Source organism: Rana temporaria, chromosome 1, assembly GCF_905171775.1.
Source record: "Rana temporaria chromosome 1, aRanTem1.1, whole genome shotgun sequence".
NCBI lineage: Eukaryota > Metazoa > Chordata > Amphibia > Anura > Ranidae > Rana > Rana temporaria.
In genome coordinates this window covers 427,126,566-427,152,027 of record NC_053489.1, presented here as the reverse complement: position 1 = coordinate 427,152,027, position 25,462 = coordinate 427,126,566, and the positions used below count along the sequence as shown (strand labels likewise).

The 25,462-nt window shown below is 47.0% G+C and overlaps 1 protein-coding gene across 2 annotated transcripts in view; it reads left to right on the top strand.

The window, feature by feature from the left end:
- The window catches only part of WRN (WRN RecQ like helicase), a 257,949-nt gene that overhangs the window by 172,104 nt on the left and 60,383 nt on the right, over positions 1–25,462 (top strand). For both annotated transcript variants that reach the window (XM_040325345.1, XM_040325344.1), the window contains exons 27-30: positions 1,043–1,113; positions 4,447–4,513; positions 6,297–6,409; positions 8,318–8,432. In XM_040325345.1, the coding sequence (XP_040181279.1) occupies positions 1,043–1,113; positions 4,447–4,513; positions 6,297–6,409; positions 8,318–8,432 (366 nt within the window). The remainder of the gene's footprint in view (positions 1–1,042; positions 1,114–4,446; positions 4,514–6,296; positions 6,410–8,317; positions 8,433–25,462) is intronic.

The following is a 25,462-nucleotide window of genomic DNA, read 5'->3' as shown; positions in this document are numbered from 1 at the left end:
CAGATGAGGATGGTTACCTTTAATAGCCATTCAAGCCCCTTTGTGTCAACTTGTGTGCATGTTATCAGGCCAAAATTACCAGGGTATGTAAGCTTTTCATCAGGGTCATTTGGGTAGTTTCTGTTGTCATTATGATTTAAAAAGAGTAAACACAGTTGATTGATAATAAGTGGCTTCATCCAAACACTAACCATGAGTGAAAGCAAGGTTTTTGTGTTATCGTTCATAATCTTTGTAAAATGGCCTAGAAATCATAAATTCTGTTAGGGTATGTAAACTTATGAGCACAACTGTATGTGTTTTGCTTGATCAAACAGCTTCCTTGTCTTTATTTAAACTAAACGCATATTCACTATCTGTAGTGTTTACTTGTCTCTCTCCAAAGCTCTAAGTGTAGTTTCTCTCTGGTACTTCATTCCTATGTTATTAGCACAAGAAATTTCTGACAAGTTTTCCCGATACATGAGATAACATGAGCTAAAATTTGTGTTGGGGAGGGAGATGAGCACACAGCTTGTCTATTCAGAATACAGCTCTGCATGTTCTTTCCTTCCTCTGCCTATGTGGAGGGGGGTGTCCCTTCCCCCAATCAGCTCTCACACAGCGTAACTGCAGTTCTCTACCCCCCCCCCCCCCCTCTGTACTTCTCACTGGTGCAGAAGGATTTTATCACAAATTATCACTTTGAAGGGTTGTAGAGAAGAGAAGACTGCAGTTAAAAAGTAAAACTTATGTAGGAGAATTTGTTTCATATCTGTGAATCATCTGAGGCTATTCACTTTACTGGGTATATGTGAGGGTTTACATACGCTATAAAGTAGATATTATTTAAAAAGTGATCCCTTTTCGGTGAATTTGCCAAGATAGAACTCTGGACTTTGCCACTGGAGATTTTATTGTGATGTGTTCTGGGGCAGGCATATACCTTCTAAGGCATGTCAGCAGTGGTAGCTTCCATGTTTTGTCTGACTGATAGATTTTACCATTTTGTTTGCATAGCGGCAAATGGAAGATTACTGTATGAAATTGCATGTATTTACAGACATTTTCCCTGAGAGGCAAGTTCTCCTTCCAAGAGGCTGAGAAGCTTCCTAAAGTGGAATCTAAAACCAGGTATTTTTTTTATTTACAGTTTAGGCTAGGTTCACACCACGATTTTACCATCCGATAAACGGACCGTTAAATCGGATGGAATCGTATGTGACAAAATCGTATGTAATCGTATGTCAAAATTTTCACTAAAAAATCGGATCCTGATTTTAAATAATGTCTGGGAAAAAGAAGATTTTTGAAGTTATGGATATTCAGGGGAACCCCGCCGTCAATTTAAAACAAAAATGACGTGCGGTTCCCCCTAAATATCCATAACCAGACCCTTCAGGTCTGGTATGGATATTCAGGGGAACCCCGCCATCAATTTAAAACAAAAATGACGTGCGGTTCCCCCTAAATATCCATAACCAGACCCGTTATCCGAGCACGTTGACCTGGCCGGCCGCAGAAAAGAGGGGGGGACAGAGTGCGGCCCCCCCTCTCTCCTGAACCGCACCAGGCCATATGCCCTCAACATGGGGAGGATGTCCCCATGTTGATGGGGACAAGGGTCTCATCCCCACAACCCTTGCCCGGTGGTTGTGGGGGTATGCGGGCGGGAGGTTTATCAGAATCTGGAAGACCCCTTTAACAAAGGGGACCCCCAGATCCTGACCCCCCCCCCCTGTGTGAAATGGTAATGGGGTACACTGTACCTCTACCATTTCACGAAGGAAGTGTAAAGTATTGTAAAAAAACACACTGACACCAAAGAATAAAGTCCTTTATTAAAAAAAAAAAAACATCCAGCGGTGACAAATCCACTCGTTCCCGGCTTCCTGCGTTGTCCTGATCCTGCGACGGCTGCGGGTGATCTCCCGCGATGAGAAGATCCAGCGTCGGGTGATCTCCGCTCCGGCGATGTGAAGATCCATCCATCCGGCGCAGCAGCATCCCGGTCCTCCTCTCACCGCTGGGCACAGCCCAGAGAATGAGCGGCTGAAGCTGTAACATTACGTATATAGAGGAGGCAGAGCCACCTGTCACGTGACCCCGCCCCCTCTGACGTACCCTCTGCTACGTCACTGGGGAAGCCCGAGAAGAGGAAAGGTCTTTCCTCTTCTTGGGCTTCCCCAGTGACGTAGCAGAGGGTACGTCAGAGGAGGCGGGGTCAAGTGACGGGTGGCTCTGCCTCCTCTATATAAGAAATGTCACAGCTTCAGCCGCTCATTCGCTGGGCTGTGCTCAGCGGTGAGAGGAGGTCCGGGAGGACCATGATATTTAGGGGGAACCGCACGTCATTTTTGTTTTAAATTGACGGCGGGGTTCCCCTGAATATCCATACCAGACCTAAAGGGTCTGGTTATAGAATTTGCGGGGACCTCCGTTCGGGTTCGCTCAACCCTAGTAATAAAAAATCGGGTACGATTTATCGAATAAAAACGCACAGTCATCTGATTTAGTACGATTTACATTGACCACAATATAAAAAAAAACGGACACGATTTTAATACGATTTCAAATCAGGACCAAAAATCGTGGTCAAACACGATTTTTGATACGATTTTAAATCGTATCAAATCGTATGCGGATCAAATCGGATGCACTTGGGGACCTAAATTAATGAATGGCAGTGAATGGATCCGTTTTGCCATACAGATTTGTACGATTTTAAAGCTAAAATCGTGAGTAAAAAAAGGATGACAAAATCGTGGTGTGAATGCACCCTTAGAAAACATGCATCATAATAAGTATTAAATATAATAAAAAGTGCAAAGCAACGTTTCTGTGTCAAATTCTCCCATCTACACCTATGTGTGAATATGTCGCCTAATAAACCTCAGGCGCTACCTTCTATGCATACTGTATATGTATTCATAATATTTAAATATGCAAGAAGCACAAAGTAAAGAATAGACAATAAAACACAAAGCCAGCTATTTTACACATTACATTAATCAACATTCCAGTGATATAAATATATACACTGAAAATAATAAAAGTCCATATATTTGGTGAATTATATCCACTGTGTGCTTGTAACTATTCTTGTGCAGTTTTCCCATGTGAGTTCTACCATCTTTCACTCAGCGTGCTCATCTGAACGAATTGACCTATCGAATCAGTAGGTCACTATGCGCTTTCCCTTTTAATCCTCTCCTTTAGGATATCTCCAGATTTACCATCAGACCAACTCCTCTCTTAAAGGGGAAAGCGCATAGAGACCTTATTGACTTTCTAGACCAGTGGTGGCGAACCTTGGCACCCCAGATGTTTTGGAACTACATTTCCCATGATGCTCATGACCTCTGCAGCATAGTTGAGCATCATGGGAAATGTAGTTCAAAAACATCTGTGTTGCCAAGGTTCGCCATTACTGCTCTAGACCAACTTGTTCATTTGAGCACACTGTGTTGAAAGGTGATGGAACTCACGTGGGAAAGTTGCACAAGAACAGTTACAAACACACAGTTGATTTATATCACCAAATCTATGGATTTGTTTTGAGGATTATTTTGAATATATATTTTTAATATATCACTGGAACATTGCTTAATGCACGTAAAATGTTATGTTTATGCTTTATGTTTTGATGTTTATTCTTTACCTAGTGTTTTTAGTACATATTTTATTTTCAATTTTTCTGGGTGAATTTGATTGGAATAACTTAATAATGGGTTGCACAGAGAATCATTAATATAAATTATAGTGAGTATTGCAGACCATGATTGTCAATAATAAACCCCTTCCTTCCCCTCCCACGTGCAGAAACACAGCAATTTATTTTATTAAAAATCCTAAGGAGAAAAATAAAATATATACTTACTGTACTTCTGCCCATGGCGCCTAGATGACATTATAACCCTTCTGGAGAGATCCTGGGCAGGCTGAGGATCCCGAATTTCACAAAGACACTCCTGCACTGTGATGTAGCCTCTTACAAGATTTCAGAAATTTCAGTGTTCCTAAGGTCTCATCAGAAAGATTGTGATGTCGCCAGTCTCGTCTTTCTCAAGCTTGTGCCTCGTTGAAGTTTGGAAGTAAACGTTATCACTGAGTGTTCACCTTTCAAGACCTGCGAGTTTCACCAGGTCGTTTGTTATGCTTTGCTCTTGGATATTTGTGCAATGGATTATATATATATATATATATATATATATATATATATATATATATATATATATATTATGGTCTGCTTTAAGATTGCAGTCTGTAAAGCTTTCATGTCATCACAATCTTTCTGATGCGTGTGTTCCTGTATGTCAATAGAATTCTGAACATTTGTCTTTAATAAATGCCTTGAAAAATGAGTACTTATAGACTGAACTTGTACACAGTAACAAGAGCATGTTTATTTGCCCACTATGGTTCACTTAAAAAATTCTGTTATTTTATTTATTTTATTCGGAGCAGTTTGGGGACTCGGCAACCATGTAAGCCACCTGAACCCACAATTTCTGCAAGAGATATGGAACTGCAGGTTTGTTGTATACATTTTATGAAGCGCTTGTTACTATTCTTAGAGTATTGCATTTGAAAGTAACATAATTTAATTATATTATTGTAAATATTTTAGTTTTGATCATGTAGTGATGCAAAACTTGCTGTAGGTATTTAGGCTGCAGTCATGCTACAACGTTTTGAATCATGGGCAGATTTGCCGCGGATTTGACAGCACCGAGGTGTGAATGACAAAACGTGGGACTCGTATTCAAGATGCCATTCATTTGCATGAAACCTCTAATCGCGGTGCGGGTTGCAGCTAGCTGCTAAGACTGTCGCTTCCCGTCCCTCCACAGCTTAGCGCTCCAATGAGCGTGGAGGAGGAGAGCTGCTGACTGACAGGCAGCAGCTCTCTGCTCGGGGAGCTGAGAGAATCGAGCCAACGGCGGTGTACGATGACTCGGTTCTCAGTGCAGAGGTGGTGGGGACAGATGCAGCATCGGACCGATGCTGCATCCACCTAGGTAAGTATGATTATGGGGAAAAAAATAATCTCTTTTAATGGCACAGCAAGTGTGATGTGCATCCTTCACGTGTTCTGTGACCGCACACAGAAAAATGCACTTTTGTGCACGTTCCTTAAATGCTTAGATGTGAATAGAGACTCAATAAAGATCTGTTTACATCACAGCATGGAATTCATAAGAATTTTGTCAACCTCTTGCCACCAAACCAAATATTTATCCTGACAATTGGCAGGTCTGTGTAACTCTGTAGGAACATTTAATGCTTTTGTTTCCAAGGTCTGCATTCATATTATCACACCTTTCAGTGTCATCTTGTATTTGCAAGTGAAGTGGAAAATTACTGCATAAGGCTTTAATTCTTCCAGCACTTGTACACTGCATTGTCCTTCGCTTTGTGAAAGCATACATTAGTCAGAAGCCTTTGTAGGGCATTTAACATTCTGTGAGTGGACAGCCAGTAATAACTGTATAGTGATAATTCTTGTAAAAACATGCATAAATAACTACATAATTTCCAAGTGGGACAATCTCTCATACAGAAGCAAGTTACACTGGATGATGGGTTGAAATGCCACCTGAGAATGTGGAGGTTAAGGCGGTAGTAAACCCGCAACTGCTGGGAAAATAAAAAAAATTCCTGGAAGGCAATGTCAAAATGCGCTACATTATGAGAAATGTACCTTTTAAAACAAAGCCCTCCAGCGCCACAATGTCACTGCTGAGGGCTGACATCTTCCCCTGGTTTTCCTTCCAGGTTCATGGCCTCCTACTACATGACTGGCTAGGGGAGTGATGATGTAACCTATGTGCATGTGCACAGGAGCCGCCATTTACAGCACAGGCTCTGAAGGTCTAGCACTGTAAGCCGGACCTTCAGCGTGCATGCGCTGATGATGTCACTGGCTGCATGCACTTTGAATATCTCCTAAACTGTGCAAGTTTTGAAGATATTCACATACAGGTAAGCCTTATATTACGAGTTTAATACCACTTTAAGGTCTCAAGCTGTCACACAAACACATTGTAAATATGGGTTAAGTCACCTCTATGCAGAATTGTGTATAGGGCTTAGGCCATTTATACTGCACAAATTGAAACCTATTGATTCAGAAATGTTTATTGTTTGGAAAAATAGAGTTGTTTTAAACACAAGATTTATAGCCTTTAAACTTTAACTATAACAAAAGGCGCTGCTTGGTATACGCATTGTGATTTCTATCTCTATATATTTACTACACTCTCTGACAATTTTGTTGTCTTCTAAAAGAACAACTTGTGTTTTATTTTCTACAGACTACACTATATGGCAAGCTGGTATCAGCTAGGCAAAAAATAGCCAGTGAGAAGGACATCCCACCAGCTGTGTTGGCCACTAACAAGGTTCTTGTGGACATGGCTAAAATGAGGTACAAAAAATATTAACTTCTATTTTTTATTTGTATGCCTAACCGCAAAAGATTCATAGAGCCTGCTAAAATATGATTCTGGGATAAGTCAGATTTCTAAAATATCTGAGATTTCTGAGATAGTAGCTCAGATTTCTGAGATGATAATTGGATTTCTAATAGCCAGTGGGATTTACTCAAGGGGGTTCGGGGGAACTTTTGTACAGTTTTCCAAAAGTGCATTTCACTAGGGGAAATACTTGCCTGCAGTTCCGATTAGTCTTCACTTGGTGGCTCATTTTGCTTGGGGGTATCCACTACAGCGTATTTTTATTCACAGTGCAGTGCGCAAAAACAAAACCCCAATTGTGAAAAAAAAAGCTCACATGCAAAAATGTGCACCTAGGGTGGTGATATGGTAGTGCACGAAATGGAACCTCTATCTGACCAGCCCCCATAGCACAAGACTCCTGACAAGTTTAAGGCACACTCATGTCTCTAGCCAAAAGGCCCGGCAGTCCTCTCTGCTCATGATCAGTCTAGCCAACCAAACAAGTACAAGATAGGGGCCTCTCCCAAAGAGAGAGCCCCCAAGGAATGAACCTTATGGCCATACATTCTCCCCCTAGACATCAGGGTAGGCCTGAAGATCCACACCCCACCATCTTGAGTGAAAAGGAAATACATGTGACATGTCGGAAAAAAAAATGCTATTGCAGGTATTTCCCATTACCCTGGCACCCTAAGGAAGCTTCTTAAGCTGCCTTGTGCTTGCGCTGGCCCTGTGTGACAGGCAGAGCCAGGCTGTCATTAGTACACAGCACCAATCAGTGAATGGTGTCATGTGGGGGAAGTGATGAGGAGCTCCGATGATGCCAGCCATTGTAGTCAGGGCTGGCACAAGGCTCCCCGGCTCTGGCAGTGATGAAGGGGGGAGAGGGGTTAATGTTGTCCCCCCCCTCCCAGGACAGGTCCATGATTATTATGACAGAGAAGTGTCTACTCACTGATCTCCCTCTTCCCCCTAATGGATGATGAGGTGTTGGGGATTCCCTAGGTCGATCTCGGCTGTCTCCGCTCTGCTCCTCCAATGGCTGCACATAGCCCGGCACCGGCTTGACATCGCAGAGGGAGGCAGGCAGAGACCGACACTGGCACCACTCAGATCCCAAGTAAAGATGGTTGCTACGGGCCGATTGAATGGCTGCAAATCATGCCCCCCCCCCCCCTTCATGTGAGTCAGTGTGTGATCACGGCTGCAGAGCAGGGAAGAGACAAAGACAGGCCGAGCTTTGACATCCCCGCCCTGCAATAATCTCCACCACCACAGGAGACACACTCCTCACTGGGGACTACAGACACTGCACAGAGGATAGCCTGAAGCCAATGGACATGGGTGTGACCTAGGCGGCTGCCTAGTTTGCCTAGTGGTAGCGCCGGCCCTGCTTCATCATTACCAAGCTCTGTGTTTTAAGCACTTTAATGCCAGTATGTTACTTTATTTACAAAAAAATAGCGGCAAAAAATTAGGTCACATTGGGGTGTCTACTTTCCAAAAAGGGGTAATTTTGGGGTGTTCATACTGTCCTGGCACCTCCTAATTGGTAAGTTCTATAACAAAAAGGAAGGCAAACATTTTTTTTTATTATTTTTTTTTTAAAAATTCTTTATTTCCCCCCTATTTATAGTAAAAAAAAAAAAACTCAGACGTTCTTGAATACCAGCAAAGCAAATTTCTATTTGTATATAAAAAAAATATATAAAAATAATTTAGGTACAGTGTTACATGACCGAGCAATTGTCAAACAATTACAGCACTGAAAAATTACCTGGCAAAAAAAAGGGGGTTATTACAGGATGATACACACTATATCTTGTTTCATTATGTTATGCCTACAAAGTGATGAATATTCTGCATTTATTTTGAAGACCAACAACAATTGAAAATATGAAGAAGCTTGATGGAGTCTCAGAAGCCAAAGCTAACATGTTGGCTCCTCTTGTGGAAGTGGTTAAGGAGTTCTGTGTGGCCAACACTCTGAAGGTATAGTTTTATCTTTTCTTGTGATTTGATATGGTCAAATATTTTGGTGAAATTTAGTGTCAGTCTGTAGGTTAAAATGCTCTTTTTATGTAGCTCAGTGGATTTTTACAGTTAGAAGAATTATGCAAAGTCTTTATGAGCTTAACAAAAGGGTGCCTAGCAGGCAATTCTGATGCTAAACAGCCAAGCTTTGGTCTCATTCAGTTTGGCCCTAAAGTGTATGTATACCCCAACTATAAATATATCTTTTTGCTCCCTTTTGGTGTGTTAAATGTAACATTAAATGTTTTTCTCTTCCGTTCATAGACGGACACAGCATCCTTGACAGTAGGGTTATGCACCTTCCTTCCAGGAGAGACTTAGGCAGAAATGTACAGCACTTAAAACGTTAAAGCCTTTCCTAAGTGCCGCTCCTCCCAGGGGGCGTGGCTCCCCAGGTATAACCCACACCCTGCTCTAGCAGCCCCAGTTTTTTTTCTGCCTAACGACAGGAGAGGCAGGCACTCTCTGGAGTCCTGAACTCTGGAGTTTTTTTCTTGCAATGTTTCTCACTTTTATTATTTTGTTCCTGCATTTTTTAATCCTCTGATTCTTCTATCAACAGCCGACTGGGTGACAGGCTGGGTCCTCGACTCTTGTAGTCCCCCCATGTTCGGCCATCGAGCGTGTGGCGGCCCTTAGCTCAGCTTTGGGACGTCCACGACAGGCCCCGTTGCTCCAGGGGCGGCCGGGGAACTTCGGTTCTAGGGCACACATATGACCGGTCTTTTATGGCTTTGTGTGGCACAGTGTGTCTGGCTGACAGCCATGCCGTTTAGCGGACGTTGGATCTGTCTGGGATACCTCCAGCCGGTGGTCGCAGGACGGGTAAGTAGTGGCCCCTTGCTCAGGTAAGTGGTCTGGCTGGAACTGTTCCCCTGGGAGGTCGACTGAGGGCTTGCCTTGCTTTCCTCTCTCCCTTATTTTTCCTCTCCCTCCTCTCCCATTGGGGCGGCTGTGTAGGGGGGGTTTTCTGGGGTCTCATAATTACCCGGACCCGTGTGTGTAGCGGGGGCTGTGTGTTATCACTGCAGGGGGCTGTGGTGTTCACTACAGGGCTTTTTCTGTGTGCTGGGCTGGCTGTTTGCTGTGTCACTGTCTTTTTAAATGCTGCGCAACGGTGGCCATTTTGCCTGAGCAGCGCTCTATATATCTTGGCGGCCATTTTAGTGTGGTCCTGGGCTGTTTTTTGATCGTTTGGCAGCCATCTTATAATTCGCTTGGCCTCTTGTGACGGCTCTGGCGCTGCAAAAAAGACCACGAATGTGTCTGAGGAGAGACAGACGCAGAGCTGCACGGCTAATCAGCACACCTTGTCCTTCACAGACCGTGCTGCACCGGGAAGGGTGGTGAGTCCCAGGGGCCCCCATACTCTGTGATAGCAGCCAGGAGGTGACCAGTGTTTTTTTTTTTCCTGCTTTGCAGTGAGGGTGACACAGCGCTGGCATTATGGAACCTGAACCAGGTACTTCTTCCCCAGCAATGCCTGAGTTAACCCTTGACGCCCCTCCCCCTGCTACATCTGTTGAGGCAATGTCAGCTGTCCTGGAGTCCTTTCTTACCAGGTTTGAAGCGGCTAGTGCCCGTATGGGGGGTAAAAAGCGCCCCCTCCCTGAGCCTGCTTCTGGGGATGCCTCTGACGCAGAATCTGACCATGCTATTGCTGCTTCTGGTTCTGTTCTGTCTGAGGATGCGGGCTTAACCCACATGGACTGTGAGGATGACTCTGCTTCAGAGTCAGTTGCTGACAAGGAATTTGTTGGAGCTCTTATTTCTGCGGTGCGTGATACTCTGAAACTTGAGGAGGTGGCGGAGGCACCTGCCGTGCCAGTCGCTTTTGGTTTCCGCAAACTGCCGACCACCGCTAAAGTGTTTCCTTGTGTTCCTTATCTGGACAATATGTTGTATAAGGAATGGGATACACCGCAAAAAGTTTTTACCGTTCCAAAAAACTTTGCAACCCGTTACCCCCTTGAGGAGGACTTTTTGAAAAAGTGGGTCTCTCCTCCGTCAGTGGACCCTCCCGTGTCCAGACTGAGCAAGGCTACCACGTTGCCTGTGGAAGGGGTTCCTGCATTTAGGGACCCTGCTGATAGGAGAGTGGAGGCTGTGGCCCGCTCCCTATTCACGGTGGTGGGTTCAACGGTGAGGCCGGCTCTGGCCGGGACCCTGGTGGCGCAGACCCTGACTGAAAGGGCGAAGCTCCTACTGCAGGAGCTGGAAGAACGAGACGCTTCCGAGCCCTCTAGGGATCTGGCTGAACAATTGGTTCAGATTCTAAAATTTCTCTGCGAGGTGGCCATGGATACGATACCTTTGCTTTCCAGGGCATCCGTCTATGCGGTGGTTTTGAGCCGCCTTGTGTGGCTGAAATGCTGGTCGGCTGACCAGTCCTCTAAGAAGGCTTTGGTGGATTTGCCCTTTAAGGGTGACCGGCTTTTTGGGGCTTCCCTGGATGATATCATTAAGGATGCCACGGGTGGTAAAAGCACGCTGCTCCCACAGTCTGGGAAGGGTAAGGAGCCTCGCCGCAAGCGAGGCCCTACTTTTACTACCCCTAAGCGTTTTTTTTGTGCGCCCAGCACGGCAGGAAAAGGTCCGCAAGGTGCAAAAGCCCCCGCTGCGGGGCAAAAGCGCACCTGGTTCAACAAACCCAACAAGCCTGCGCCCGCATGAAGGTCTGCCCCCGCCCGGGTTTCGGGTGGGACGACGACTTCGCGAACTCGCGGATCGGTGGAAGTCCCTTCTGTCCGACCGTTGGGTTTGCAAAGTGGTTGCCTCGGGGGAACAGATTTTTTCCTTCCAGCCTCCAGCTTCCTCCTGTCGGGGGCTGTCCAGGGTCTTCTGGACAGGGGGGTGATTGTGCCGGTTCCCTCGCAGGAACGGTTTCAGGGGTTTTACTCCAATCTTTTCGTGGTCCCCAAGAAGGAAGGGGTTCGCCCTATCCTGGACCTCAAGGCCCTCAATTGCTTTGTCAAGGTGCAAAAATTCAGGATGGAGTAGATTCGATCGGTGATAGCGGCACTCCACCAGGGGGACTTCTTGGCGTCCTTGGATATCATGGACGCGTACCTACATGTTCCCATTTGCACAAGACACCAAAGGTTTCTGCGCTTTGCGATCGGTGAGGATCACTTTCAATTTGTGGCCCTCCCGTTCGGTCTGGCCTCGGCACCTCGGGTTTTCACCAAGGTGCTCGCCCCGATACTGGCCCTGCTGAGGCAGCGAGGGATCGCTATCATGGGATATCTGGACGACCTTCTCCTGAGAGCTTCCTCAGGCTCAGAGTTAGAGGAGGACGTGTCTATCACGTGTCAGAATCTCCAAGAGTTCGGCTGGCTTCTGAATCTCCAGAAGTCAGTGTTGGTTCCGTCCCAGAGACTGGAATACCTGGGACTAGTCCTGGATTCTGTGGAGGCGAGAGTGTTCCTCCCATCGCGAAACTGAAGACCCTGCAATCTGCAGTGAGGCAGTGGTCGACCCAGAAGTGGTCATCTCTTCGCTTCTGCATGAGAGTTCTGGGTCTGATGGTGGCCTCCTTCGAGGCGGTTCCGTATGCCCAATTCCACACCAGGGAACTACAGAAAGAGATTGTCACGTTGGGACAAGCTCCCGTCTTCTCTGGATTACCAGATTCAGTTGAGCCATCTGGCCAAGTCTTCCCTGGTGTGGTGGCTGACGTCTCCGGTGCTGCGGACCGGGAAGTCGTTTCTGCCGTGCCGCTGGACAGTGGTCACGATGGATGCCAGCCTCTCCGGCTGGGGGGGCGTTTGGGGCACTCAATCTGCCCAGGGGCGATGGACTCAGGAGGAGTCCCGTCTGCCGATCAATATTCTGGAGCTCCGTGCAATCAAGCTGTGCCTTGCCAGGTGGTCCCTGGAGCTGCAAGACCGACCGGTCAGGATCCAGTCCGACAACGCCACGGCCGTGGCGTACGTCAATCATCAGGGTGGCACAAGGAGCTCGGCTGCAGCGACGGAGGTCGCACACATCCTTCGGTGGGCCGAAAGGTCCGTTCCGGCTCTGTCGGCCGTGTACATTCCGGGAGTCCAGAATTGGCAAGCCGATTTCCTAAGTCGCACAACTCTGGATCAAGAGGAGTGGTCTCTCCACCCGGAGGTGTTTCAGAGTCTGTGCCAAAAATGGGGCACTCCAGATGTGGACCTTCTAGCGTCCCGTCTCAATCGGAAGGTGCCACGGTTCGTGGCCAGGTCAAGAGACCCGTGGGCGGACGCGTCGGACGCGTTGGTGGCTCCTTGGGGTCACTATCGCCTGATTTACGCTTTCCCTCCTCTGAAGCTCCTCCCTCGCCTGCTGCACAGGGTGGAAGCCGAAGGGATTCCAACAATCCTGATCGCCCCAGACTGGCCGCGCCGCTCTTGGTACGCGGATCTTGTACGTCTGTCACAGGGTCCGATCTTCCATCCTGCTTTACAGTCGCTGGCTTTAACGGCGTGGCTGTTGAGAGCCAGGTACTGAAGGACCGGGGCCTGTCGGGCTGGGTGATCTCTACTATGCTCCGCGCACGGAAGTCTACTTCACGAAAGATTTACCATCGTACATGGAAAGCCTACATCTCTATGTGTAAAGAGATGAAGTGGCATCCTCGTACATACGTGGTGTCCCGGATTCTGCTGTTCTTACAGCGGGGAGTGGATCAGGCTCTCGCCTTGAGCACGGTCAAGAGTCAGATTTCTACTCTGGCTGTTTACTTTCAGTGACCCCTGGCGCACTCTTTGATTCGCACGTTTGTACAGGGGGTCCGCCATGTGGCCCCTCCGATGCGCCCACATGGGACTTGAATTTGGTCCTCTCTGTGCTTCAGCGAGCTCCTTTTGAGGACATCCGGAAGATCCCCTTGTTGACTCTGTCACAAAAGGTGGTTTTTCTGGTAGCTATTACCTCTATCAGACGCGTGTCTGAACTGGCGGCCTTGTCCTGCAAGGCCCCCTACTTGGTCATCCATCAGGATAAGGCGGTGCTGCGTCCGCAGCCCTCCTTTCTTCCAAAGGTCGTTTCGGCCTTTCACATTAATGAGGACATTGTTCTTCCATCCTTATGTCCTCAGCCGAAAAACCAGAAGGAGGCCACTTTGCATTCTCTAGATGTAGTTCGGGCCCTTCAAGTTTACTTATCGGCAACGGCTCCGTTCCGGAAGTCGGACTCACTGTTCGTGTCGGTGTCTGGTCCCAGAAAGGGTCTGGCAGTCTCGTCGGCCACCATTTCCAGGTGGATCCGACAGGTTGTGCTTCAGGCCTATGCCCTGAAGGGGCGGGCGCCTCCTTTTCGGGTCATGGCGCATTCGACCAGGGCGATCAGTGCCTCTTGGGCTTTCCGACATCAAGCCTCTGTATTACAGGTGTGTAAGGCAGCGACCTGGTCGTCGGTCCACACCTTTTCAAATTTTACAAGGTGGATGTGAGTGCATCTTCTGATGCCTCCTTCGGCCGCAGGGTGTTACAGGCGGCAGTTTAAGGTTGGAGTTCCTCCATTGAGTAACTCCGGTTTTGTTTGGGGTGAAGCTTGGTTTGCTGTGTTGTTTTTTCCCACCCCTCAAATTATTTTTGACACTGCTTGGGGACGTCCCTACTGTCAAGGATGCTGTGTCCGTCTATGAACGAAAGAGAAAATAGAATTTTTGTACTCACCGTAAAATCCATTTCTCTGAGTTCATAGACGGACACAGTACCCACCCCTCCTTTGTTTGTACTGCTTGTTACGAACTGGGGCTGCTAGAGCAGGGTGTGGGTTATACCTGGGGAGCCACGCCCCCTGGGAGGAGCGGCACTTAGGCAGAAATTTACAGCACTTAAAGCGTTAAAGCCTTTCCTAAGTCTCTCCTGGAAGGAAGGTGCATAACCCTACTGTCAAGGATGCTGTGTCCGTCTATGAACTCAGAAAAATGGATTTTACGGTGAGTACAAAAATCCTATTTTTTTTATTATATTTATTTAACAAGTGCAAAAAAAAGTGAAAATTGCATGCGATGTGAATTCGGCCATACAGATTGTATGACTGAATTTGCATCGCATTTGTACCGTTTCATGTCCGAACTGACAGTTCGCACTGCGATATGCAAACTGATCTGGGGTGTCATTAACTTTGTATTGACACCTGCAGCAGTTCACATAAGGCAGTGTGAACTGCCTTTGCGAGTCAGGTGTGATGTGGGAACCCACAGTAGATTTGCAGCGTTCCTGCATCGCACCCATGTGAACCGAGCCTTAAGGTTGCATTATGACTTTTGACATGTTTAAAACTGTTCAGCGAGGTGATAAAGTACACAGATTTGTACAAACAGGAAAGAGGGGGTTTCTACACACACTGTTGGTGGCTACAGCCACCGGTAGTGTGTGTATATCTGACAAGCCGACTCATGGCTGTCAGATGAAAGCAGTTCAGCACATCAGCAGCTGCCAGATTGCTTCCACATCCCCCAGATAACAGACGTGCACCCCGCAGATGGGCAAGCGGAGCCTGGGACTGGCATGGCGGGTGCTGCCGGGAAGAGGGGAGGGAGCTGAGTGGGCATGCGCCCCTTGCTGACCTGGAAGCAACCTGTATGACCTCACTTCCAAGTCCCCCTTTCACAACAATCTAATGCAGTGTGATCTGCACTGCATTAGATTAAGTACACTCAAGCACATAAAATCCTCCCACCCCCACCTACACGCATATAAAAATGTAAAAGCACGTGGCTGGGCCACCTATACACAACAATTTTGATTTTGATACTCTTGTTACATTTCGTTGTGCACGCCAGTGTGAAAGCAATATTTCTACCGCCAGACAGACCTCCTCCATAACACTAAACTGATGACCTGTAAAGGGCTTTTAAAGCGTTGCCTATTAAAAATGTAGGGTACTGAAGTTTGTTGCCATTTCACAGGCACACATTTAAAGTTTGACATGTTGGGTATCTATCCAGAGCAACCTCTAACAATTTATTTTAGTGTATTTTTTTCATGAAATTTCAGCATTTTGTAAACCTATGTGGTAATATTGTGTAACATAAACAATTGGAACAACCACTATTTCTTTATCGTACATCACGGGACACAGAGAAGCATAGTAATTACTATGTGGGTTATAGAGTCTACCTTCAGGTGATGGACACTGGCACGCCCTTAAGGCAGAAAGTTCCCTCCCCTATATAACCCCTCCCATACCGGGAGTGCCTCAGTTTTTTCGCCAGTGTCTAAGGTGTTGGTCACGAGTGAACATGTGCTCTAAAGAGCTCCACTGGAGGGATCCATGCTGGATTTAAAAACCCTCCATATAAACCGGATCCGTCCAAAGTGATTCTTAGCCAAAGTGGAAGGTACCCGGACCCCCGGTTGAGAAGAACGGGGTTTGGCCTGTAATGCTCCTCTTTTGAGGGCTTGATGCTGGGTATTCAGTGCTTTGGTCAATTTCCCAATACCAAAAGCTTACTGACAGGGTGCGATATGGGTCCAGGGGTGTGGTATTCCTGTCCATGGACCCCGGTCCCTGAAGGTCTGCAGACTCGGCTCTCCGTGATGGGCGAAGATTGGACTGCCTGTATTTTGCAGAGTCCTGCAGCGTTGGATAAGGTAAGTGAAGGGTCTTTCAGAAAGTTTCCTTCTTTTGAGCCATTATGCTAGTTTTCCTAAAGTTTGCCTGTCTGTGCCTCTCTCTCCTTTCATTGTCCTGGTGTAGCAGTGATTGTGAGGTTTATCTATAATGAGTACTTGCCTGAGTGCGTCATTTAGCCTCCACCTGCTGGTAGTTGGTTCCTGGGGAAGGTTCCTCCAAAACTTTGGCTACAAGGTGTTTGTTTTTGGTCCTCACATGCTGGCTACGGCTGACAGCAACCTTGTGCACGGGCGCGTCAGCGTCACATGCAAGCGTGCGCAATAGTCATCATAGGCGCACGCACAATAGCCTACTTTTATGCGTCCCGGCAGCGTGTGTACACGCGCGCGGCCTCGGAATAGGTGTGCGCGGCGGGACACGCGCGCATGTGCACGGCCTTGTAATAGGCGCGCATGGCGGCGACGCGCGCACAAGGATTTGTTTCAGCTGCTCTCTATGAGCCTGAAATTGCAGGACAGAGCAGGTCAGGTGAGTTGCACCTAGTCCATAAAGCTCAGTCTACCTCACCCATCCTGGCTGACGGTGAACACAGAGTTTTTTTGTGCATAATTTGACAGTGGCATTTTCTTAAGGCGCATAGTGTGCGCTGCATCTCGCTGACCATCAAATAGCAGTGTCAGTGCTGGTCTATAGGTCCGCAAGTGGATGCAATTCCTGGCTGTGAGTACCTCAGCTTTACTATAGCAAAAGGGCTCAGGGACTAAAAATGCAAAAAGACAAAGGGTTCGCCATCGGGCTCAGAGGATCTCGGGCATGCTCCTGCGGCTTTTTTCTTTCCTGATAAATTAGAGGTGTTTCTGTCTCCTGAAAAAAATATATATATTATTTTTCCCATGGAGGAGAATTTCACAAAAAAATGGTGTGTCACTGCAGTGGACACAGCTATCACCTGTGTGAACAAGACTCTGACCTGTCTGGTGGACAACGTGCAGATGTTTAAAGACCCGACAGATAAGCGACTGGAGACGTTGTTAAAAACATAATTCGTCACAGCCACAGGGGTAACCCAACCTGCAGTAGCAGCTATTGGTATCTGCCAAGCCTTAAAAGACCAGATGAAGCAGGTCTTGAAAGATGTCCCGGCTCAGCAAGCTCGGGAGTTGGCCGACTTTCCCAAGGCATTATGCTTTGCAGTAGATGCCATCAAGGACTTTATACAACAGTCCTCCCGCCTTACGCTACTTTTAGTACATATGCGTAGGCTGCTCTGGTTGAAAAACTGGTTTGCTGAAACCCCTTGCAAGAAGCTTCTAGCCGGGTTTCCCTTCCATGGAGAGCGTTTGTTTGGGCAAGATCTGGATAGGTATATCCAGAAAATTTCCAGGGGCAAAGCACGCTGTTGCCAGTTAAAAAGAAGTTTAGGGGTCCCCCCTCCTTTAAGAGGCTCTCCTCTCCAGTTCCTGGGCCTTCTGGCCCCAGGCAGTCCCGACGGCCTCCCGGAAGGTTTAATGCAGGAGGAAAACCTCAAGGGCAATCTCAGGCTCCCAAGAAACCCTGGAACCGTAAGCCGGCCAAGCCTGCGTCTAAGTCAGCATTATAAAGGTTCACCCCCACTCAGCCGGGTGGGGGGAAGACTTCAGCTGTTTGCAGGGACCTGGCAAGAATGGATCCAAGACAATTGGGTTCTCTCCACGGTTTCCGAGGGGTACAGGCTGGAGTTGCAAGAGTTTCCTCCACCCTGCTTCCTGGCCTCAAGCATCCCGAAAGACCCAGGAAAAAGAAAGTCTCTAGCGTTGGCCTTGGATCATATGCTCTTCTCTACCCATCAACCCTCAAGAGGCCAATTTAGAGGGGATTTTATGGGAAGACCAGCCCAACAACAAAGTCATCCACAATCGGGGGGGGGGGAATGGAGGGGATGGAAAGAACCTTACAAAATCCCCTACAAAACCCCTACTACCCCTGTCCACCCCCAGAAAACAGACCCCGAAAAATAGGGAGACGAGGGGGAGGAAGGACGAAAAAGAACTCGAGACAACTGAATGAGGGTTTATTTAATCTGGCAGGAGTCGACTTCTCCAGTGCAGAATTGGAAGTTCTGTCAAAAGGCATGAAATTCTGCCCAGACAAAAACATTAACAAATTTGAAGTTTTTATAGAGGTTGAGAAATATATAAGGAAACTCAATATTAAAAAACATTTTTCGCAACAGAGTACCAGTATACCTATTGCTGAAGAAGACACCTTTGTTCATACAGGATTGAAAAACAATTCTGTTTTCAATCCCAAAAAGGGAACCCACCATCATGTGGAAGTTTTTAAAAATATGATCCAAGGAGATATCAGAGATTTGGAGGTCAAACATGCAAACAGTAAAGGTCTAATAACAGAAGGAATCAAAAAGCTGGAGGAAAATAAGAACATCAATATTCGCTCCGCAGATAAAGGGGGGGGGGGGTAGTGGTTCTCAACAAAGAGAGCTACTACAGGGAAATTCAAAGAATATTGGAAGATGTAACCACATACAAACCACTCCGAGGAGACCCTCTGGTAAAGCTGAAGGAGCAACTCCAACTGTGGACATCAGAGGGCACATCAAAATCCATTTTGACTACAAAGGAGGCACGGTATCTAGTTCCCAATACACCTAGGACTCCTGTCCTTTATATAGTTCCTAAGGTGCACAAAGACAAGACGAACCCACCAGGAAGGCCCATAATAAGTGGAATCGGATCCCTATATTCCCAGATTGGTGAATACCTGGACACATTTCTCCAGCCCCTGGTCACCAAAGGTAAATCATCCCTGAAAGATAGCCGGGAACTTATTAAATCTCTATCCTCCCTAACGGTCACAGAGTCTACCTGGTTGGTTACAGTAGACGTTGAGTCTTTGTACACCAACATCCGACAGGAGGATGCCTTGGAAGCAGTAACTCTGGCACTTAGGACTGATCCTAGGTTACCGGAGGTCCAGGTCAAGTATCTTGTCGATGGACTACAACAGGCAATGGGGAACAATTACTTCTGGGCACTGGGATCGTTCTACAATCAAATCAAGGGTGTTGCAATGGGGGCTCGATATGCCCCCAGTGTTGCAAACCTGGTATTGAACAAATGGGAGGAGGAAACCATCTATCAAGACAACCATGTACCCCTCATCTATTACATGAGATATATAGATGATATTATTCTCATGTGGGAGGGGTCCTGGACCACTTTGGAAATATTTTTGAACGGATTGAACAATAACCAATACGGACTCAAATTTACAGCTACGTCAAGTCTGGCATCCATCAACTATCTGGATTTAATTCTATCTAAAAATGGTGATAAAGTCAGCACGCGTACGTACTTTAAAAGTACAGATAGGAATGCATTTGTACCAATCAACAGCTGCCACCATTCCTAAAGGACAATACATGAGGATCCGTCGTAAATGTGATGATATCTCAGATTTCCAATCCCAATCCGAGATCCTAACAGAGAAGTTTAAAGAAAAAGGATACCTCCCTCAAACACTAGAAAAAACAGCTCTATAAGTACTTAATATGGACCGGGACCAACTTCTGACCACCAAGAAAAGGGCCCCATTTTCAGGAGATCTGGCCTTCTTTTCAGGTTTCCATCGCCAATACCAAAGCATTGAAAAAATCTTTAAGAAACACTGGCCTATCCTGCTTAAAGATAATGACTTGGCCGCAATTTTACCCCCCAAACCCAAATTTGTGTATAGGAGGGCACCAGGATTAAGGAACATGATTGCTCCCAATGTACCGGACCCTCCACCTCGACCTCCAACTTTTCTCGATGGATCAGGTTTCCATCACTGCACTAGGTGCAAATCATGCAAAAACACCACTAGAACAAGCAGAAAAATCACCAAATTTAAATCCAACATAACACAAAAAGAATATACGGTGAAACCTCTTATAACTTACTCGAGTGCCCATGTTCTCTACAATATGTGGGTCGTACCACCAGAAAATTGAGAGTAAGAATTAACAAACACGTAGCCAACATTAAAAATGGCTTCCCTAACCACAGCATGTCACGGCACTTCGAACAATACCATGATAAAGATCCCAGAAAGCTATCATTTGTTGGTATAGACAGGATAACCAGTCACTGGAGAGGCACCAACATGACACAGGCTGTCTCACAGAACGAGACCATGTGGATCCATCGTCTGGGGACGATGCATCCGCATGGCCTCAACATTGAGCTAGACCTGAACTGCTTCCTCACTAATTATTGATATAGGGTATTGAGTAAACTAAAATGTTCATTCATTAATTTTAAATTTTAGCATGATTCATTTATTTAAATTTAAAAAAATGAATTTTTTTATATACTTGGTCTAAATAGAATATGTCATGTAAACTATCAGCCGATTATTACTTTAACAACTAGTGAGAATTGGTAATCTAGGTTAACAATAGGAATGTCACAACCAATCCTTTCCATAAAGGGGTTAACCTGGATATGGTAACATTACCCAATTTACAGTTCGTTTGTATGGTTTAAATATTTTAGGTTCTCTGGCTTCTATTTTTAATATGTCCCAACCCAGTAACAGTTTGGTACATTTTTAGTTTGTTGATATCATAGCCGTTAACGCAGTCCATTACGATAATTGTACTAAACTGTATGAACCCTGTAGAATGTAGGGGGCGTGACGGTATTGCCACTGAACACGTTACTGTAGCATCCAATCCGCTACTGAGGCTGGTATCAGTCGCTCCCCGCCCATACTAATTGACGGACAAATAAATATACCTAAACAGCGTGGTTGGGCACGCCTCCTGAGGACGTTCACCACGAAACGTACGTCGGGGCGGCACCCAACCACGCAATTGTACCTGTCACTTCCTGTATCCTGCATCGCTGGCTCCGTTCATCGTGGACGTGGAACGCACGCTCGAGACACGAGCTGAGCATCCAAGCGCCCAGGATCTTGCATTTTGACCCTATGCTACTGAGCCTCAGTGCCGGGTTTGAGGCACCTCAAAAAGTAAGCGGCCACTTGGCTCCCTCTGTACATTATTTTTAACATTTATTAAACAAAGTTACACTATGTTTGGCCATATTTTATTTTGCATGCATTCATAGGATTTCTATTGATTACAACTGTTACCACTGCTAGGACGTATTTGCCACTACAGGTGATCCTGTGACAAGCCTTCAATGTCCTCCTTTTTGATACCAAAATAGGGGGCATTTTCATTTGGTAAGGAGCCAATTTATCCATTCACTTTGGGTGTATGTCAGCATTATGGTGAAGGTGGACCAATAGTTTGATTGGAAGCACGCAACTTTCTTCAATTGAGGACTACTTAAGGGAACAACTCTTTCCAACCACTTATGCTTTTATTGGACTTTATTATCATTATTAACTTTTATATGTTCTGGCACCATCTACTTTTGAGCACTATAGATATCAGCATCATAGTAATCTTGGACTTTTTTACTAGATCATTCACTATTAACAGGTAGGTGTTATAGTATCTTACATTTCGTATATTAATTTATATTTAACTATGTATTACTACTGATTGAGTAGCGCACCCACTTATATATATAACCCCCAAGGGGTGATTATAGAACTACCAGTGGAAGAGCAAGGTTTGGGTTTCTATTCAAATCTTTTTACCGTCCCAAGCCAAACGGAGACATAAGACCCATTCTGGATCTCAAGGCCTAAACCAGTTCCTAAATGTCCGATCCTTTCGGATGGAATCAATTCGGTCAGTGACCGCCTCCCTGCGAAGAGGGGAACTATTAGCGTCCATAGATATCAAGGACGCATACCTACACATACCTACCATATTTATCGGCGTATACCGCGCACTTTTTTGCCCTGAAAATCATGGCAAAATCGTGGGTGCGCGATATACACTGATACCCGCTTCCCGCGCTGTTTGAACCACTGCGCCGGCATATACCGAGCGCAGTATAGTCGGGCAGGCTCGGCTCCTCTCGCGGTCACGTCCTGTACGTCCTTTACACGAGAGGAGCCGAGCCTGCCCGACTATACCCGAGTGTACTGCGCTCGGTATATGTTGGCGCAGTGGTTCAAACACAGCGCGGGGATCGAGCGGGGAGGACACCTCGATGGCCGCAGAAGGACGCCGGACTGGACGAGGCCACCGATGGACGACGGGCAAGACACCGACGAGGGGCATCCAAACTGTAAGTATTTTTATTTTTTTCAGGAATTTTCCTTCAAGTTCGGGGGTGCGCGCTATACGCCGGGACGCGTTATAGCCAGATAAATACGGTATCTTCACGGCCGTCAGAAGCTGTTACGCTTTGCGATAAATCAGCGCCATTTTCAGTTCATGGCTTTACTTTTCGGACTAGCCACGGCACCTCGGGTGTTCACGAAGATGCTGGCCCCCCTGTTGGCCAATCTAAGGTCTCACGGCATATCTATAGTAGCCTGTCTGGACGATCTGTTGCTGGTAGATCGCTCAATTACCGATCTGAATCAAGCAATACGCAGAACCGTGAGGTACCTGGAGTCCATGGGTTGGATTCTCAACCTGGACAAGTCCGCTTTAGTTCCTGTGAAGAGGCTGGAATATTTAGGTCTGCTCATAGACACAGATCAGAGTAAGATATCTTTGCCTCAAATGAAGATCGATTCTTTAAAGGGAACTAGTCCAGTTGGTCAGTTCAAAGCGCCAGCCTTCCATTCGCCTTTGTATGCGACTCCTGGGGAAAATGGTAGCCTCATTTGAGGTCGTCCCATTTCCAGTTCCACTCAAGGAGACTACAACACGCCATCCTATCCGCTTGGAACAAGAAAGCCCAAGCCTTAGACTTCCCTATGTTGCTCTCCCCTACAGTTCGGCAGAGCCTTTGCTGGTGGCCGGTTCCCCAGAAATTGCTAAGGGAAGTCCTTTGTTCCAATATCTTGGCGGGTTGTAACTACTGATGCCAGTCTGCTAGGCTGGGGTGCAGTCCTGGAGCAGCTATCTCTCCAGGGAAAGTGGTCGGTCTCCGAGATATCTCTACCCATCAACCTGTTAGAGATTCGGGCAGCTCGTCTAGTCCTATCAGCATGGACAGACAAGTTGCGGGGGTATCCAGCCAGGATATAATCTGACAATGCCACAGCTGTGGCATACATAAATCACCATGGTGGCACGAGGAGTCGTGCGGCCCAAAAAGAAGTGGATCAGATCCTGATTTGGGCAGAAAAGCATGTCCCGTGCATATCGGCGATTTTCATTCCGGGAGTAGACAATTGGCAGGCAGACTTCCTAAGTCGCCAGCAGTTGCTCCCAGGAGAGTGGGTTCTTCACCCCAGACATCTTCCGGGGCATTTGTCAGAGGTGGGGAACACCAGATGTGGATCTCTTTGCATCAAGGTTCAACACGAAGGTGGACAATTTTCTGTCCCGAACGAGGGATCCGCTCGCTTGCGGAATAGATGCGCTGGTGTTCCGTGGGATCGGTTCTCCCTGATCTATGCGCTTCCTCCACTGCAATTGTTACCCCGCCTCCTTCGCAGGATAAAGTCGGAAGAAAAAACAGTAATTCTGGTCGCTCCAGCTTGGCCCAGAAGGGCTTGGTACGCAGAGATTGTAAGGATGTCAATAGGACATCCATGGATTCTTCCGCTCCGTCCAGACCTGCTCTCTCACAGGAGCCAATATTCCACCCTTCCTTGCGGTCTCTATATTTAACGGTCTGGCTGTTAAAACCCATATCCTTAAGAGGAGGGGTCTCTCTAATTCTGTAATGTCTACACTAATGCCAGAAAGCAATCTTCTAGGCTTATTTATTACAGAGTTTGGAAGGCATATGTGGCCTGGTGCGAAGCCAAAGGGTGGCATCCTCACAGGTATCTCATTGGCAGAATACTAAAGTTTCTGCAGTTAGGGGGCAGACATAAGATTAGCCTTGAGTTCCATCAAGGGCCAGGTCTCGGCCTTATTAATATTTTTTCAAAGGCCACTGGCTGCACATTCTTTGGTTAAGACCTTCTTACAGCGGGTGATTCGTATTAATCCTCCAATTAAAACCCCCTTGTGCCCGTGGGACCTGAATCTGGTTCTCTCTGCCCTACAGAAGCAACCCTTAGAGCCTCTGGCTCACATTCCCTTGGTCCTCTTGACCAGGAAGGTGGTGTTCTTGGTAGCCATAGCCTCTGCTAGGAGGGTATCGGAGTTGGCGGCCCTTTCATGTAAAGAGCCTACCTAATTCTTCATAAGGACAGAGTGGTCCTGCGGCCTCATCCGGCCTTCCTCCCCAAGGTAGTTTCAAACTTCCATCTGAACCAGGATCTGGTTCTCCCTTCTTTTTTTCCAGAACCTAGTTCTGCAACAGAAAGATCGTTGCATACTCTGGATGTACTGAGTGCAGTAAAAATCTATCTTAAAGCTACTGTTCAGATTCGGAAATCTGACTTTTCTTTCTCGTACATCACGGGACACAGAGCGGCATATTCATTACTAGTGGGTTATATGGAGTACCTTCAGGTGATGGACACTGGCAATCTCAAACAGGAAGTGCCCCTCCCTATATAACCCCCTCCCATAGGAGGAGTACCTCGGTTTTTTCGCCAGTGTCTTAGGTGTTGGTGCATGTTGAGGCTGTGCCTGTAGTAGTCCTTGGGACCAGGGCCAGCTGACCGGATCCGTCCAAGGTGCTTCATAGCCAAAGTGGACGGTACCCGGGCCCCAATTCGTGGATGGGGTTTTGCCTATAATGCCTCTCCTTGGAGGGCTGGACCCTGGGTTCCAGGTCTGGTTTCTAACCTAGAGAATACCTGTTGCCAGTGGTGCTGTATAGGTCCAGGTTGTGGTGTTCTTTTAAGACCCCAGTCCCTGAAGGTCTATGACCATACCCACGGTGAAGGGTGAAGATTGGGCCTCTTGCAGAGCAATACCCTGCGGCGTGGAAAGGTAAGCAGGGGGCCTACGGAACTTGGTTTGTCAGTAGGCTTCCTACAGGGGATTCTTGGGCAGCCTATTTATGCCTCTGTGCATGGGCAAAGGAGAACCACAAAGTTTTCAAACGGGATGGCTCAAAACACCCAGGTATGGTTCCCCTGGCTGGGCTAGTAGGCTGCTGCTGCTTCTGTCACAAGGAGGGCCTTTTTTTGGGCAGGGTGTTCCACAGAGAAGGAACCATACCATTAGGGAGACAGTTTAAAGCTTCCCTTTTACCTGTGTCTGCTGCTCCAGCGTCTAGGATCCTGGTGTCTCCTCTCCACATGGCTTCCTGTTTCCCCTAGCGGCGTTTGACGCGCGCGTGCGCACGCTTTTACTTATCTGTGCGCGCGCGCGGCGACGCCGCGGGGAGGGGGCGGTTGACGCCGGGCGGCTCCTCCCCCCTACACACAGGGAGGATAAATCCTGGAGGGCTGTTCAGTCTGTAAAGGCTGTGAGGGGACACGGAGCAGCGATGCTGGCTACAGCATAG